At 39.2% G+C, this 16746-nt stretch overlaps 3 protein-coding genes and 1 pseudogene across 6 annotated transcripts in view; all 4 read left to right on the top strand.

The window, feature by feature from the left end:
* The window catches only part of LOC132882003 (protocadherin alpha-C2-like), a 107927-nt gene that overhangs the window by 28344 nt on the left and 62837 nt on the right, over positions 1 to 16746 (top strand). The window contains exon 1 of one of the 4 annotated variants that reach the window (XM_060915166.1): positions 566 to 2980. The exons of 2 other annotated variants lie outside the window; for them this stretch is intronic. In XM_060915166.1, coding sequence (XP_060771149.1) covers positions 599 to 2980 — 2382 coding nt within the window. In that variant the 5' untranslated portion in view covers positions 566 to 598. Of the gene's footprint in view, positions 1 to 565; positions 2981 to 9075; positions 11521 to 16746 lie in introns of those variants that run through there. One more of the 4 variants, XM_060915169.1, reaches the window with a different exon arrangement.
* LOC132882007 (protocadherin alpha-2-like) overlaps positions 1 to 16746 on the top strand; it is a 74507-nt gene that overhangs the window by 45260 nt on the left and 12501 nt on the right. The window lies entirely within an intron of this gene.
* Positions 4516 to 6900, top strand: LOC132874278 (protocadherin alpha-4-like). The gene has a single exon (XM_060910325.1). It carries the CDS (start codon positions 4516 to 4518, stop codon positions 6898 to 6900), a length of 2385 nt encoding a protein of 794 aa, XP_060766308.1.
* On the top strand, positions 13650 to 16564 carry LOC132875636 (protocadherin alpha-3-like; annotated as a pseudogene).

Here is a 16746-nt window from a genome sequence, read left to right as displayed (position 1 = left end):
ATGGAATGCAATTTGACTCTCAAATATCAGTTTGTTTCAGACACTGGTTGTCTTATTAAGGTTCAGTCGAATTGAACTTGAAATTTTAAATGGTCAAAATTGTTAAATGCTCGTCCCCATTTTCTCTCTTGAGGTAACATGAAGTTGCAAGAATTATATGGTGAAATGTCAAAATTTCACCATGTGAAGGGGTTCCTGGTCTGCCACATATCCGCCGTATATGTGAGTCACGTGGAGTAAATAATAATAATAATAATAATAATAATAATAATAATTATTATTATTATTATTATTATTATTATTATTATTATCCTTTTTTTGCAATAAAATCACTGGATTTGTTTTCATCACTGTATTATATATTGATGATAGTGGAGCCACTTCTCCACGTGGTGTCTCTAGCCGCCTGCACTTGCACGGTTATGATTTTTTTTTTTCGGAGGCTCCTCCCTTCAGACTCGGTCCCTCCTCCACACAGAGGGCTTTGTTCCAGATATGCGACGAACCTGGGATTATAGTTTCACCCTTAGTTGTTTTTATTCGTCGCATTCCAGACCGTTGTTATTTATGTTTTCCAAAGATATCTGTAACACTTCGGATGATGGCTGTATTGAAGGGGAGTTGTGTCATTCTGTGGATTTTGGGCGTTTCATTGTGTTGGACTTGGAGTGTGGTGGACGGGCAGATTGCATACACTGTTTTGGAGGAGGCGAGCCCAGGAACAGAAATCGGAAATCTAGGCAAGGATTTAAATCTCAATGTGCAAGACCTTGGACATCGAGGATTTGAAATCATTCCGGGACCAAATGCGAGGTATTTTGGCGTTAATTTAAAAACGGGCATTTTACAAGTTAAACAAAGAATAGACAGAGAGGAGCTCTGCAACCGAGAGGCAAAATGTTCACTGGAATTAGAGGCGATTGTTAACTTACCATTAAATATGTATCGGTTTGAAGTTAACGTCGTAGATATTAACGACAATACGCCAACGTTTCCGGTGTCTAAAACAGCGCTGAATATTTCAGAATCAGCATTTCCGGGGGAGAGGTTTCCACTGCCAAGTGCGTTTGATGCAGATGTGGGCAGTCACGCAGTAAACAGTTACAAGCTGAGTCAAAATGAGCACTTTTCTCTAGATGTCCAGAGCACCGGAGATCAAAGTTTGTTCGCTGAATTAGTTCTACAGAAAGCTTTAGACCGAGAGAAACAGCCTGTGATTCAGCTCATGCTGACTGCTGTAGATGGAGGAAAACCTCCCAGATCCGGCACTTTGCAGATAATCATAAATGTCGGGGATGTAAATGATAATATTCCGGTCTTTAGTAAGGCTCTCTACAAAGCCCGTGTCACCGAAAACTCTCCATTTGGTACATCCGTGATTTCGATTCATGCTACTGATATAGACGAGGGCAAAAACGGCGAGATCGTTTATTCGTTCGTTAATCAAAACAAGAATAACCAAGTGCAAGCATTTTATATTGACCCCGAAACTGGGCTGATTACAGTGAAGGGTGTTGTCGATTATGAGACGCAAAATGCAGCTGAAATTCGTGTTCAGGCAAAAGATAAAGGACAAGAACCACGAGCAGCATTATGTAAAGTTTTAGTGGAAATCGTTGACATTAACGATAATGTTCCAGAGATCTCCGTTAATTCTTTGGTTAACGTGATTAAAGAGGACGCTGCCGCCGGTACAATGGTTGGCTTGATCACAGTGAAAGATGGCGATGCTGGTAAAAACGGTGCTGTCAAATTAAAAGTTGCCAGTTCTGTACCGTTTAAAATACAGCATACTTACAAAAATAAATATTCTGTAGTTGTCGATGGCCCACTAGACAGAGAGAGCGTGTCTCAATATAACATCAGTCTCTCAGCTACTGATGAAGGGACTCCACCTCTGTCCAGCACCACTGTCATTACTGTAGACATTTCTGATGCAAATGACAACGTGCCTCGTTTTCATGACACCGTAATGAATGTGTATGTAAAGGAGAACAGTCAGGTTGGGGCTGTAATTCATACATTATATGCTTTTGATCCTGATATTGGTGATAATGCTAGAATATCATATTCGTTACTAGAAAACTCGAAAAACAGTTATGTAACATCTATGGTCAACATAAACTCTGATAGTGGAGATATTCATAGTTTGCAGTCATTTAATTATGAAGAATTAAAAAAAATTCAGTTTAAAGTTCAGGCCACAGACTCTGGTGTTCCTCCACTGAGCAGTAACGTGACTGTGAATGTTTTTATCCTGGATGAGAATGACAACAGTCCCAGGATTCTTGCTCCCTATTCTGATCATGGATCTGTTCACTCTGAGAACATTCCCTATTCTGCTGAAGCGGGTTACTTTGTAGCCAAAATTAGAGCTGTAGACTCAGATTCTGGATATAACGCCCTGCTTTCTTATCACATCTCTGAACCCAAAGGAAACAACCTCTTCCGGATCGGAACCAGCAGTGGAGAGATCAGGACTAAGAGGAAAATGAGTGACAATGACCTGAAAACTCACCCACTGGTCATTTTGGTTTCTGATAATGGAGAGCCCTCACTCTCAGCCACTGTGTCTGTTGATGTTGTGGTTGTTGAGAGCACAGGTGACATCAAGACTCAGTTGAAACACGCACCGATAAAGGAGGACACTTTCTCGGATTTAAACATGTATCTGCTGATTGCCATTGTGTCAGTTTCAGTGATATTTTTACTGAGTCTGATCTTCATAATAGCTGTAAAATGCTGCAGGACAGATAGCAGTTTCAGCAGATACAGCGCCCCAGTGATCACCACACATCCTGATGGAAGCTGGTCTTACTCCAAATCTACTCAACAGTATGATGTGTGTTTTAGCTCGGACACACTGAAGAGTGACGTAGTTGTTTTCCCTGCGTCATTTCCGCCTGCTGATGCTGAATTGATCAGTATAAACGAAGGAGAAACTTTTAGTAGAACACAAACCCTCCCTAATAAAGAGAAGGTAAGCTATCCAACTATAATTTTTGGAGTATATTTCACAAGTTATTTATAATTGCAACCTTACATACAAAGTTCCCTTTGCGAATCCGATTGATGTTGCTGTTCATGGTCCTGAATATCACATTTGCCACTTTTACCCACTTCATGTTCCGAATCTTTTCTATAAGTTTAACAGATGGGCTTTCTCATACCTACTTTAAGATTTTTTTAGTCTTTTACCAAACACAGTGGACATTTATTTTTCATCTGAGCTAATATTTAACCTTCCCACTGGCTTTCTGGCTGCAAACTTGTTGGTTCTGCAGCTACTTTAATAAACACTGCCATATAAACAGTAATTCTTTTTGAAGATGACTAAAACCTCGTTAGCTCAGTATTATGTTTCATATCAATGTTCCATTGCTAAATGGTCATATTTCTGCTTGTCTCTCCATAACCAAACTTTTCTACTCGTCTGTTTGTAACCACAGTGCACCTCCACACCTCACATAATTATACCAAAGAAGAGTGTTTACATGTTCTTTACAGATGCCTGCAGACAGATTTTTTTTAAATGACCAGATAGAAATTGTGGAAATTTAGCCAACACAACAGAACTCATGATTTCATCAGCGAGTGTTTTTTTCATAGTACTGAAAGAATGGACAGAGATCAATCACTTGAAGAGATGACGATGAGGCTTGTGTTTAAATGCCGTGGGTGTATTTTAACTCACGTGATGACAAAGTAGCAGAGCTATTATGGATTCTTAAAATAGATAATTGCATAAATAATAATTTGTTGATAATCTATAAAAGTTTGTATTTATTATGTAAAAAAAATAAAGGACATAATGATTAACGATATTATGACTGCTGGTTGGGCGGGACTGAATGGCCTCTCAGACATTAAGCAAAGAATAAAAGCTACTCGTCATATTTCTATTTTGTGTATTTAATTTGTTGTATATTAAATGAAATGCAGATTTGACCCTCAAATATCAATATATTTCAGACAGTCGAAGTTTTGTTATGGTTCAGTAGAATTGAACTTGAAATTTTAAATGGTCAGAATCGTTAAATGCTCTTTCCCCCTTTTCTCTCTTGAGGTAACATGCAGTTGCCAGAATTGTATATATTAGAAATAACAAAATTTCACCATTTGAAGGGTTTCCTCGTCTGCCACAGATGCACCAGATGTGTGACTCACGTGTAGTAAATTATTATTATTATTATTATTATTATTATTATTATTATTATTATTATTATTATTATTGCGATACGATCACTGGATTTGTTTTCATCACTGTATAATATATTGATGATAGTGGAGCCACTTCTCCACGTGGTGTCTCTAGCCGCCTGCACTTGCACGGTTATGATTTTTTTTTTTTCGGAGGCTCCTCCCTTCAGACTCGGTCCCTCCTCCACACAGAGGGCTTTGTTCCAGATATGCGACGAGCCTGGGATTATAGTTTCACCCTTAGTTGTTTTTATTCGTCGCATTCCAGACCGTTGTTATTTATGTTTTCCAAAGATATCTGTAACACTTCGGATGATGGCCGTATTGAAGGGGAGTTGTGTCATTCTGTGGATTTTGTGCGTTTCATTGTGTTGGACTTGGAGTGTGGTGGACGGGCAGATTGCATACACTGTTTTGGAGGAGGCGAGCCCAGGAACAGAAATCGGAAATCTAGTCAAGGATTTAAATCTCAATGTGCAAGACCTTGGACATCGAGGATTTGAAATCGTTCCGGGACCAAATGCGAGGTATTTTGGCGTTAATTTAAAAACGGGCATTTTACAAGTTAAACAAAGAATAGACAGAGAGGAGCTCTGCAACCGAGAGGCAAAATGTTCACTGGAATTAGAGGCGATTGTTAACTTACCATTAAATATGTATCGGTTTGAAGTTAACGTCGTAGATATTAACGACAATACGCCAACGTTTCCGGTGTCTAAAACAGCACTGAATATTTCAGAATCAGCATTTCCGGGGGAGAGGTTTCCACTGCCAAGTGCCTTTGATGCAGATGTGGGCAGTCACGCAGTAAACAGTTACAAGCTGAGTCAAAATGAGCACTTTTCTCTAGATGTCCAGAGCACCGGAGACCAAAGTTTGTTCGGTGAGTTAGTTCTACAGAAAGCTTTAGACCGAGAGAAACAGCCTGTGATTCAGCTCATGCTGACTGCTGTAGATGGAGGAAAACCTCCCAGATCCGGCACTTTGCAGATAATCATAAATGTCGAAGATGTAAATGATAATATTCCGGTCTTTAGTAAGGCTCTCTACAAAGCCCGTGTCACCGAAAACTCTCCATTTGGTACATCCGTGATTTCGGTTCATGCTACTGATATAGACGAGGGCAAAAACGGCGAGATCGTTTATTCGTTCGTCAATCAAAACAAGAATAACCAAGTGCAAGCATTTTATATTGACCCCGAAACTGGGCTGATTACAGTGAAGGGTGTTGTCGATTATGAGACGCAAAATGCAGCTGAAATTCGTGTACAGGCAAAAGATAAAGGACATAAACCGCGAGCATCATTATGTAAAGTTTTAGTGGAAATCGTAGACATTAACGATAATGTTCCAGAGATCTCCATTAATTCTTTGGTTAACGTGATTAAAGAGGACGCTGCCGCCGGTACAATGGTTGGCTTGATCACAGTGAAAGATGGCGATGCTGGTAAAAACGGTGCTGTCAAATTAAAAGTTCCCAGTTCTGTACCGTTTAAAATACGGCATACTTACAAAAATAAATATTCTATAGTTGTCGATGGCCCACTAGACAGAGAGAGCGTGTCTCAATATAACATCAGTCTCTCAGCTACTGATGAAGGGACTCCACCTCTGTCCAGCACCACTGTCATTACTGTAGACATTTCTGACGCAAATGACAACGTGCCTCGTTTTCACGACACCGTTATGAATGTGTATGTAAAGGAGAACAGCCAGGTTGGGGCTGTAATTCATACAGTATCTGCTTTTGATCCTGATGTTGGTGATAATGCTAGAATATCATATTCATTACTAGAAAACTCGAAAAACAGTTATGTAACATCTATGGTCAACATAAACTCTGATAGTGGAGATATTCATAGTTTGCAGTCATTTAATTATGAAGAACTAAAAACATTTCAGTTTAAAGTTCAGGCCACAGACTCCGGTGTTCCTCCACTGAGCAGTAACGTGACCGTGAATGTTTTTATCCTGGATGAGAATGACAACAGTCCCGGGATTCTTGCTCCCTATTCTGATCATGGATCGGTTCATTCTGAGAACATTCCCTATTCTGCTGAAGTGGGTTACTTTGTAGCCAAGATTAGAGCTGTAGACCCAGATTCTGGATATAACGCCTTGCTTTCTTATCACATCTCTGAACCCAAAGGAAACAACCTCTTCCGGATCGGAACCAGCAGTGGAGAGATGAGGACTAAGAGGAGAATGAGTGACAATGACCTGAAAACTCACCCACTGGTCATTTTGGTTTCTGATAATGGAGAGCCCTCACTCTCAGCCACTGTGTCTGTTGATGTTGTGGTTGTTGAGAGCACAGGTGACATCAAGACTCAGTTGAAACATGCACCGATAAAGGAGGACACTTTCTCGGATTTAAATATGTACCTGCTGATCGCCATTGTGTCAGTTTCAGTGATATTTCTACTGAGTCTGATCAGTTTGATAGCTGTAAAATGCTGCAGGACAGATGGCAGTTTCAGCAGATACAGCGCCCCAGTGATCACCACACATCCTGATGGAAGCTGGTCTTACTCCAAATCTACTCAACAGTATGATGTGTGTTTTAACTCGAACACATTGAAGAGTGATGTAGTTGTTTTCCCTGCGTCATTTTCACCTGCAGATGCTGAATTGATCAGTATAAATGAAGGAGACACTTTTAGCAGAACCCAAAGTCTTCCAAGCCAAGAAAAGGTATGAATTATGAGTAAATCACTCTTCGTCCAGTTATGTCTTATTATTACTGCTGATTGGGAGTTTATAAGTGCAAATAGCTTGTTTCTTTTTTGGAGTTTATAATCAGTTTCTATAGCATGGCTTCTTTGTGGTAAGTATTGTTTTTTTTTTTACATTTACTGCTTCCAGTGACCGAACACACAAAGGCAGACATTTATGGTAGACTGTTTCATTTTTTATTTCTTGCATCACCATGTAATCAGTGTTTATGCTCCTCTCCGAAATATAACAATCAAGTGCTGCTAATTTAAATTTTCACAAAACGGTTTAACTAAATATCTGTCACTCCGTTCTTTGGACATATATTAATCGTATTTTTCAGTATTAAAAACCCATACCATTGCTTGCTTGCTGAATAATTTATTAAAATCGTTTTGTTGAGATTACATTGTTGGTGCTGCGTGTCTTAAATCCGTTGCAGTCATTAAGGGTTTGTGTCAGACAAGACCCTGTCCGAGGTGCTGAAAGTTCACAAAAACAGCTTCCGCCGTTTTTTCTTTTACTTTTTAAAAGTATATTTAATGATAGAGGTTTTCCCCCTTGTGTTATTTTTAATAACTAAAGAGGCTTTCTCTATCACGTGACCCCATAGCAACGGTACGGCTATGACAGGAAACACGCCTGTAGTACTTCATTCAGATGATTTAGTTGTTATTGATCGGTATGGGAAGGTTTTGCTGCGTTTTTGGATGTGCAAATCGTTTTGAACGAAGCAAAGACATCAATTATTATGATTTTTTTTTAAATTTACCAACAGTAATTCATCACCAGGGGAAAAACCTTGAGAACTTTCTCAACATACAAGGGAAAAAGGGGGGGGGGGGGGGGGCATTCGCTGGGACTTAGTGTCCAACGAAGAGGTCAATAAACCCTATAGTATGCTCATTCCATTTCCACAAAGGTAAGAAAAGAAAAAATACCTTCATTTCAGAACTGCAGCAAGGTGCTCATTCACTCAAAAAATAACTTGTTCAGTGAACGTAATAAAATTATGGAAAGTATTTCCACCCAAGTAAAATGTGTTAACTTAGCCAGAAACAATTTTGTTGAGTGACCTAAATGTCAACCGTTACATGTTAGACTTAGGTTCATGTAACAGACACCGATGTTGGTTTTTTTGAGTGTTCCTATTTGGGCTCAAAGTATTATTATCACTGTCACGTTGGTTTCTTGCCATGTTTATGACTCTGCTTTTGGTTTCGTTTGCGTTTTGTTTTTGTAAATATCACGCCTCCTCATGAACACTCTTCCTGCACTTAGATCCGTCTACCTCTGCATAGCTGACACAATACTTGCAAAGTCTCTGTGAAATCAGCATCCTTATATGCGTCTGCTGATTGCCCTCAAATCAGCATCAGGTGTTTCCCATAATGACTGAGTCCCAAGTGCGTGCACAACGTGCTCCAAAAGATCCCCAAATGTAAATGCACTTTTTAAGTCTCGATGAAGTTTAGGCTATTGTCGAGCCACTGTGTTCACACTCCTGTTCACTTCGCTGTATAAGAATGAGCACCTTGCTCCAGTTCTAAAATTATTATTATTATTATTACCTTCATGAAAATGAGGTGAGTATACCACAGGGTTTTTGACCTCTCCGTTTGACTCCGAGTCGGGCCAAATATCCCCCTCCCCCCCAATTTTCCCTTCTACGTTAGACATCTCTCTAGTTTTTCCCCCTGATAATGAATTACTTTTGGTAGATTAAAAAACCTAATATCTTTGTTTCGTTCAAAACGATTTACACATCGAAAAACGCAGCAAAACCTTTCCATACCAATCAGTAACAACTAAATCATCTGAACGAAGTACTGCAGGCGTGTTTCCTGTCTTGTTGACGTAGTTACCGTTGCTGTGGGGTCACGTGACGGTGCAAAGCCTCTATTCTGACTTACTTACTGTATGTGATGTAGAGGCAGTTCAAAAAGTGCATGTATATTGTTTTGTCGTTTTCTTTCTTTCTTTTACTTAACGATCAGTCCAGTTTTCTTCACGTTTTTTAATTGCATAATTTGTACTCCGCCACACGATGTCGCTATCTTTCCACTCTTAACTTCTTGCGACGCGCCTCCTTTTTACGTAAATGAGCATGTTTTCCGTCTCGCAGAGCGCTTTGTTCTGGATACGCCATTGTACACAGATGCGGTTTAAGGACTATTCAGTTGGATGTTTCAGCTACATGGATTTATTTTCGTCAGTCATTGATGTTGATATAAAATGGCTTCAACAGTAGCAGACAGATCTCTGCTATTGCTATGGTTTTCACTCCTTCTCTATTGCTGGAGCATCACGGAGGGGCAAATCGTGTATTCTTTATCAGAGGAGGCGAAGACGGGTACCGTAATCGGAAATGTATCAAAGGATTTAAATATTAATGTCCAAGACTTTGAACAACGTGGACTACAGCTCGTTTCGGCAGACAATAAAAGGTATTTCGATTTGAACATGAAGACTGGTGTTCTTCAGGTTAAGGATAGAATAGACAGAGAAGCTCTGTGTGAACAGAGACCGAAATGTTCTTTAGCCTTGGAAATTATTGTCCATTTGCCGTTGAACATTTACCGATTTGAAGTGAACGTGTTAGATATTAACGACAATCTGCCAACATTTCGATCGCCAGTGATGGAGTTAAATATTGTTGAGTCAGCATTTCCGGGAGAGAGATTCCCGTTACCAAATGCGTTTGATGCAGACATCGGTAGTAACTCGGTAAAAAGCTATAAGTTAAATCAAAATGATCACTTCTCCCTGGATGTGCAGAGCAGCAGAGAACAGAGTGTGTCTGCTGAATTAGTGCTACAGAAGTCTTTAGACCGAGAAAAGCAGTCTGTAATCCAGCTAACTTTAACTGCTATAGATGGAGGAAAACCTCCTCGATCTGCGTCGCTGAAAATTACTGTGAATGTTCAAGATGCTAATGATAACATTCCGGTTTTTAGTAAGTCTCTGTATAAAGCTCGTGTACAAGAGAATGCACCTGCCGGTTCAGTCGTAGTTACAGTACACGCTAGTGATTTGGATGAGGGTCTTAATGGTGAGATCGTTTACGAGATTTATAACGACCAAGATATCGGTGTATTTTCTATAAATCCAGAAACGGGAGACATCATAATAAAAGGTGAGCTTGACTATGAAAGAAAAAACGCTGTTGAAATTCGCGTCCAGGCTAAAGACAAAGGACAGCAACCAAGAGCTGCACACTGCAAAGTATTAGTCGAAGTTATTGATGTTAATGACAATACACCAGCCATATCTGTTACATCTTTAGTAAGCACAGTAAAAGAGGATGCTCAGCTTGATACAACTGTCGGCATGATAACGGTGATAGATAATGATAGTGGTAAAAACGGTCAAGTAAACTTGAAAATTACTGGATCTGTTCCATTTAGGGTACAGAATTCGTATAAGAATTATTACATATTACTAGTAGATGGTCCTTTAGACAGAGAGACCACATCCCGGTATAATATCACTATTACAGCTACTGATGAAGGGACTCCACCTCTCTCTAGCACCACTCTCATCACTGTTCACGTATCTGATGTAAATGACAATGCACCACGTTTTCCACAGCCCTTAATCAATGTGTATTTGAAAGAGAACAGTCAGATCGGAGCTATTATTTATACCGTATCTGCTTCAGATCCTGATGCTGGTGATAATGCCAGAATATCATACTCATTAATAGAAAACCATAAAAGTATTCCTATGTCATCCATGATAAACATAAACACTGACAGTGGAGATATACACAGTTTGCAGTCGTTTAATTATGAAGCAATGAAAATATTTCAGTTTAAAGTTCAGGCCACAGACTCTGGTGTTCCTCCACTGAGCAGTAACGTGACTGTGAATGTTTTTATCCTGGATGAGAATGACAACAGTCCCGGGATTCTTGCTCCCTATTCTGATCATGGCTCTGTTCACGCTGAGAACATTCCCTATTCTGCTGAAGCGGGCTACTTTGTAGCCAAGATTAGAGCTGTAGACCCAGATTCTGGATATAACGCCTTGCTTTCTTATCACATCTCTGAACCCAAAGGAAACAACCTCTTCCGGATCGGAACCAGTAGTGGAGAGATCAGGACTAAGAGGAGAATGAGTGACAATGACCTGAAAACTCACCCACTGGTCATTTTGGTTTCTGATAATGGAGAGCCCTCACTCTCAGCCACTGTGTCTGTTGATGTTGTGGTTGTTGAGAGCACAGGTGACATCAAGACTCAGTTGAAACATGCACCGATAAAGGAGGACACTTTCTCGGATTTAAATATGTACCTGCTGATCGCCATTGTGTCAGTTTCAGTGATATTTCTACTGAGTCTGATCAGTTTGATAGCTGTAAAATGCTGCAGGACCGATGGCAGTTTCAGCAGATACAGCGCCCCAGTGATCACCACACATCCTGATGGAAGCTGGTCTTACTCCAAATCTACTCAACAGTATGATGTGTGTTTTAGCTCGGACACACTGAAGAGTGATGTAGTGGTTTTCCCTGCACAATTTCCACCTACAGATGCAGAGCTGATAAGTATAAACGAAGGAGACACTTTTAACAGAACACAGACTCTCCCTACTAATGGAAAGGTAAGAATGAATTAGAGTGGTATTGTTTTGCACATCTATGTCCCTCATATATTTCATTATAGCTAAACTTTCTACAAATGAGTCTGACCGCTGCAGTGCATTCATCCAAGATGAGGGCTTTATTAAGAAAAAATCTTTTCATTTCCCATTACCAAGAAAACATAATAGAAACATTCATCAAAACCAAGCAGAGAAGTGCTTCTTTCCACTTGTACCCACTTTTTATACCCACTGTTTTTGGCATGTAGAAATTTGTATAAATAAATGAAAAGAACAGCAACATTTTTTTTGGGGGGAAAGTCCTTCATTAGCTTCGCAAGCAAGTCATTTGAGGCTGTAGGAGGTGAAACCAGTTGATGCTGTAAATGCTTGATCATACATTTGTGTAAAAGTTAATGATAATGATTGTTCTAAAAGCATAATATTCATTAAATGAATTTCCAAAATTTTCAACATGCAGAAGAGACATTTTCTCCTGTTTTCTCATATAATTTCCCCTAACTAGCAATCCAAAATGATGTGTCATTAACATAATGTCCACTGCTGTGAAAATGTCTTGCCACTGGAAAGGACTGGAATTATCCTTTATGATAATACAAAGGTGGTTGACAATACAGGCAGCTAGCTGGTCTTCTCTTGGTTTCCTCAATATGCATCAGATTGCATTTCTTGCAGGAAAGACAATAAATAACTCCTGCAGTGACACATTCAGCTTGGGGAGTGACAAAAACTGATCCTTTAAGGCTTGTGATTTGGCTGTAGAATTATAGACTCAATTGTCGACCATCTGGAACATACAGTTTATTACACGCATAAGTATCATATTTATTATTATTATTATTATTATTATTATTATTATTATTATTAGGCTAAGAATTGATTTCTCTCCTCCACTTGTGTTTTTTGTCAGAGGACAGGAGAGGATAAGCATGTGATGCATACTCCATCTATTTTGGTATATCACTACAGTGACATGGCCACTCTGACGGCTTCAGCCACCAAAGTGTCTAGGAAACATTACAGTAGTGGTTTCCCATTGCCTTCTACTGGATTATTATAGAGGTTTTCTCCTCTCAACCATTCACACACACTCACATTCACACCTACAGTCAATTTAGAGCCACCAATTAGCCTAACCTACATGTCTTTGGACTGTGGGGGAAACCGGAGCACCCGGAGGAAACCCACGCAGACATGGGGAGAACATGCAAACTCCACACAGAAAGGTCCCTGTCAGCCACTGGGCTTGAACCCAGAACATTCTTGCTGTGAAGTGACAGTGCTAACCACTACACCACCGTGCCACCATTGATGCAAACTATTTATGTGTAATTTGAATCACTGTTACAGTATTTTTGTGTGATTAAGTGTGCAACCAAAGAATTCACTCTAGTTTAGTCCTGAGATGAATACTGTTAATGATAAGAGAAGATCAGTGGGTTGATCATTTTCCAGTACTGAATCAAGAAAACGTTAGGCCAGTTCTCTAGTACAACAGGCCAGTGGTGGGTTTTCCAAAAGCCTCTTAATGCTAAGAGCATCTTAACTAAGCAAGAGAGTGTTCATTATGCTGCTCGCGCTCCCATTTAATGATGATCTTTGTGCTACAATGCTTTTGGGAAACTCGGCACAGGTCATTTATGACTTTCTTAAATCCACTGTTATAAAGATAATCACGGTTTTTCCTGAGGAAGTCTTGATCTGCACTACAAAGATCAGTAATTGGAGAAAGGAAAGAGAGTCTGTAGGTTTGTAATGAATGGTGGCTTTCAAAAATGAATTGTTTGACATCACTGACAGGTCTATATATACGCCAGGGCTGGGTGAAATGTGAGGAAATAAAGATATGAACAGCTGGAGCTTTTTCAGTGACAGATAGTTATGTGCGAATGAATGAATGAATGAATGAATGAATGAAACCCAAGTAACAATATGCACGTGTAAATTGTTAAAAAAAACTTCTCAACAAATCTACTGAAGAGGTTTGCATATTTAGTGCGCATACTGATAACCTCTGGTGAGATTATAAAACCTAGAATTAAAACTGAATCAGGTTAGTGTTAAGACAAGTTCTCTTAATGTTAAGAGAATATCAGTGGGTTGATGAATTTCCAGTAGTGCATCAAAAAATGTCTTGCATTTCTCAGTCCACCTTCATTAGGTAAGACTCTGTAGACTTTTGATGTCTGTAGGAAAAGAAGGATGTTATGCATGAGCTTTTCTTTGATACATACAAAGATGCAGGAAATGCAAATTTCAGAAAAGACTGAGCAATCAGTTGGAAAGTTTGGAATCTGTCATTTGGAAACTGCAGTCCTAATTTATTGAGTTATTTATTTTTAAATAAAAATTATATACAAACACAGGAATAACGTTAAGGGCTGTAGCTATTCACATGATGTCACTAGCCTTCCATTTTACGCTATTGCATGTAGGCTACTTTTTATTCTCCCCCTTTCTTGAGGCAGGGCTATCGCTCCGCTGCCCAGACAGCTTTGTTTAGAATACACCATTGTGCTTAGCTGCTGTTTAAATGCAGACAAGATACATTTTGCAGTTTCAGGAATGCATTTTTTTTTCTTGACAGAGCTATTGTATTGCAGTAAAATGGCTCCATCAGCGGATTAAAGATTTCACTTGTGTTATTCTCTACTGCTTAATTTATGGAGATTTGTGAATGGGCAAATTATGTATCACATCTCAGAAGAAGCAGGCCCAGGCACACACCAGTCGGCAATTTGGCAAAGGAATTAAATCTAAATGTTCATGACTTTGACAGACGAGGATTCTATATTGTTACCAAAGCTTATAGCAGGTATTTTGATCTTAATCGGAAGACCAGTATTCTCAGTGTTAAAGAAATACTCAATAGAGAAGAGCTTTGTGAACACAGCACACACTGTTCTATAGCACTAGAAGCTGTTGCTAAGTCATGGTTGAATATTTATAGGTTTGAAGTGAATGTTTTAGATATTAATGACAATTCATCAGTATTTCGACAGACTGAGTGGATGTTAAATATTTCAGAGTTGGCTCCTCCAGGGGAGAGGTTTGCATTTCTGAGTGCATATGATGCAGATGTAGGAAGTAATTCTGTAAAGAGCTACAAGCTGAGTCAAAATGAACACTTTTTGCTGGATGTACATAGCAGAAAGTAGAGTGTATCAGCTGAATTAGTCCTGCAGAAAGCTTTAGACAGATAGAAATGATCCCTGTGATTATAAATATAATGGATGTTAATGATAATGTTCTGGTTTTCAGTAGATCACTGTATAAAGCTCGAATTAATGAGAATGCCTCAGCAGGTACTCCAGTAATTACTGTGCATGCAGTGATTTGGATGAAGGAGTTAACGGAGAAATTACATACACCTTTGTTAACCACGACAGTGATAAAAACCTTCATGCATTCTCAATTAATCCCAAAACAGGCAAAATTGTAGTGATGAGTGATGTAGATTACGAAAAGAAACACATGCTTGAACTTTGGGTACAGGCAAAGGACAAAGGGAATAATCCAAGAGTGGCAATATGCAAAATTCTAGTAGAAATAATTAATATTAACAATAACATTCCTGAAATATCTGTGACCTCATTAGTTGACGTTATTAAGGAGGATACACTGGTTGACACAATGGTGGGAATGATAACCATGATCGATAACGATGCTGGTAAAAATGGTCAGGTAGCACTCAAAATCCTAGGATCTGTTCCATTTAAGATTCAAAAGTTATATAAGAATTATTATACATTAGTTGTAAATGGACCTCTTGACAGAGAAAGTCTATCTCAGGATAACATGATTATCATGGCGATTGATGAAGGGACTCCACCTCTCTCCAGCACCACTCTCATTACTGTACACATCTCAGATGTGAATGATAATGTGCCATGCTTTAGTGAGCCAGTTATTAATGTGTATGTAAAAAAGAACAGTTGGATCTGTTATTTATACAGTATCTGTCTTTGAGAGTGATGTTGCAGACAATGCTAGAAAATTAATTGCTGGAAGGCTCTAGAAATGTCCCTTTTTCATCCATGATAAACATAAATGCTGATAGTGGAGATCTTTATAGTTTGCAGTCATTTAACTATGAGGAAATGAAAACATTTCAGTTTACAGTTAAGGCCACAGACTCTGGTGTTCCTCCACTGAGCAGTAACGTGACTGTGAATGTTTTTATCCTGGATGAGAATGACAACAGTCCTGGGATTCTGACTCCCTATTCTGATCATGGATCTGTTCACTCTGAGAACATTTCCTATTCTGCTGAAGCGGGCTACTTTGTAGCCAAGATTAGAGCTGTAGACTCAGATTCTGGATATAACGCCCGGCTTTCTTATCACATCTCTGACCCCAAAGGAAACAACCTCTTCCGGATCGGAACCAGCAGTGGAGAGATCAGGACTAAGAGGAGAATGAGTGACAACAACCTGAAAACTCACCCACTAGTCATTTTGGTTTCTGATAACGGAGAGCCCTCACTCTCAGCCACTGTATCTGTTGATGTTGTGGTTGTTGAGAGCACAGGTGACATAAAGACTCAGTTGAAACATGCACCAATAAAGGAGGACACTTTCTCGGATATAAACATGTATCTACTGATCGCCATTGTGTCAGTTTCAGTGATATTTTTCCTGAGTCTGATCAGTTTAATAGCTGTAAAATGTTGCAGGACAGACGGCAGTCTCAGCAGATACAGCGCCCCAGTGATCACCACACATCCTGATGGAAGCTGGTCTTACTCCAAATCTACTCAACAGTACATTGTTTGTTTTAGTTCTGACACACTGAAGAGTGATGTAGTTGTTTTCCCTGCATCATTTCCACCTGCAGATGCTGAAATGATCAGTATAAATGGAGATGACACCTTTAACCAAACACAAACACTTCCACATAAAGAGAAGGTAAGGGCCTGTGGATCTCAGGTCTTATAATTTCTCATAACTCCCAGTTTACTGTGAGAGCTGAGTAGGGTCTGCTGTGACTGTTTGTCTCACATGCCTTTTCTTTTAACCTCTGCACATAGACTCCTTTTGCATAATCTAAACATAGACTTTAGCTTTGACTTCATTTCAATTTATTTCATGTATATTTAGTGCTGCATAGAGTAACAAGAGAAAACAACAAAAACAACATATTATGAAACAATAGTTAATATTTTTGCTTCTTTGTTTTTAATGATAGTTTATTAGACTTTTTTCCCTTGTTTGCTTGTAAAATCTT

Source organism: Neoarius graeffei, chromosome 2 (genome assembly GCF_027579695.1).
Source record: "Neoarius graeffei isolate fNeoGra1 chromosome 2, fNeoGra1.pri, whole genome shotgun sequence".
Taxonomy (NCBI): domain Eukaryota; kingdom Metazoa; phylum Chordata; class Actinopteri; order Siluriformes; family Ariidae; genus Neoarius; species Neoarius graeffei.
This window is presented reverse-complemented; position numbering and strand designations above follow the sequence as displayed.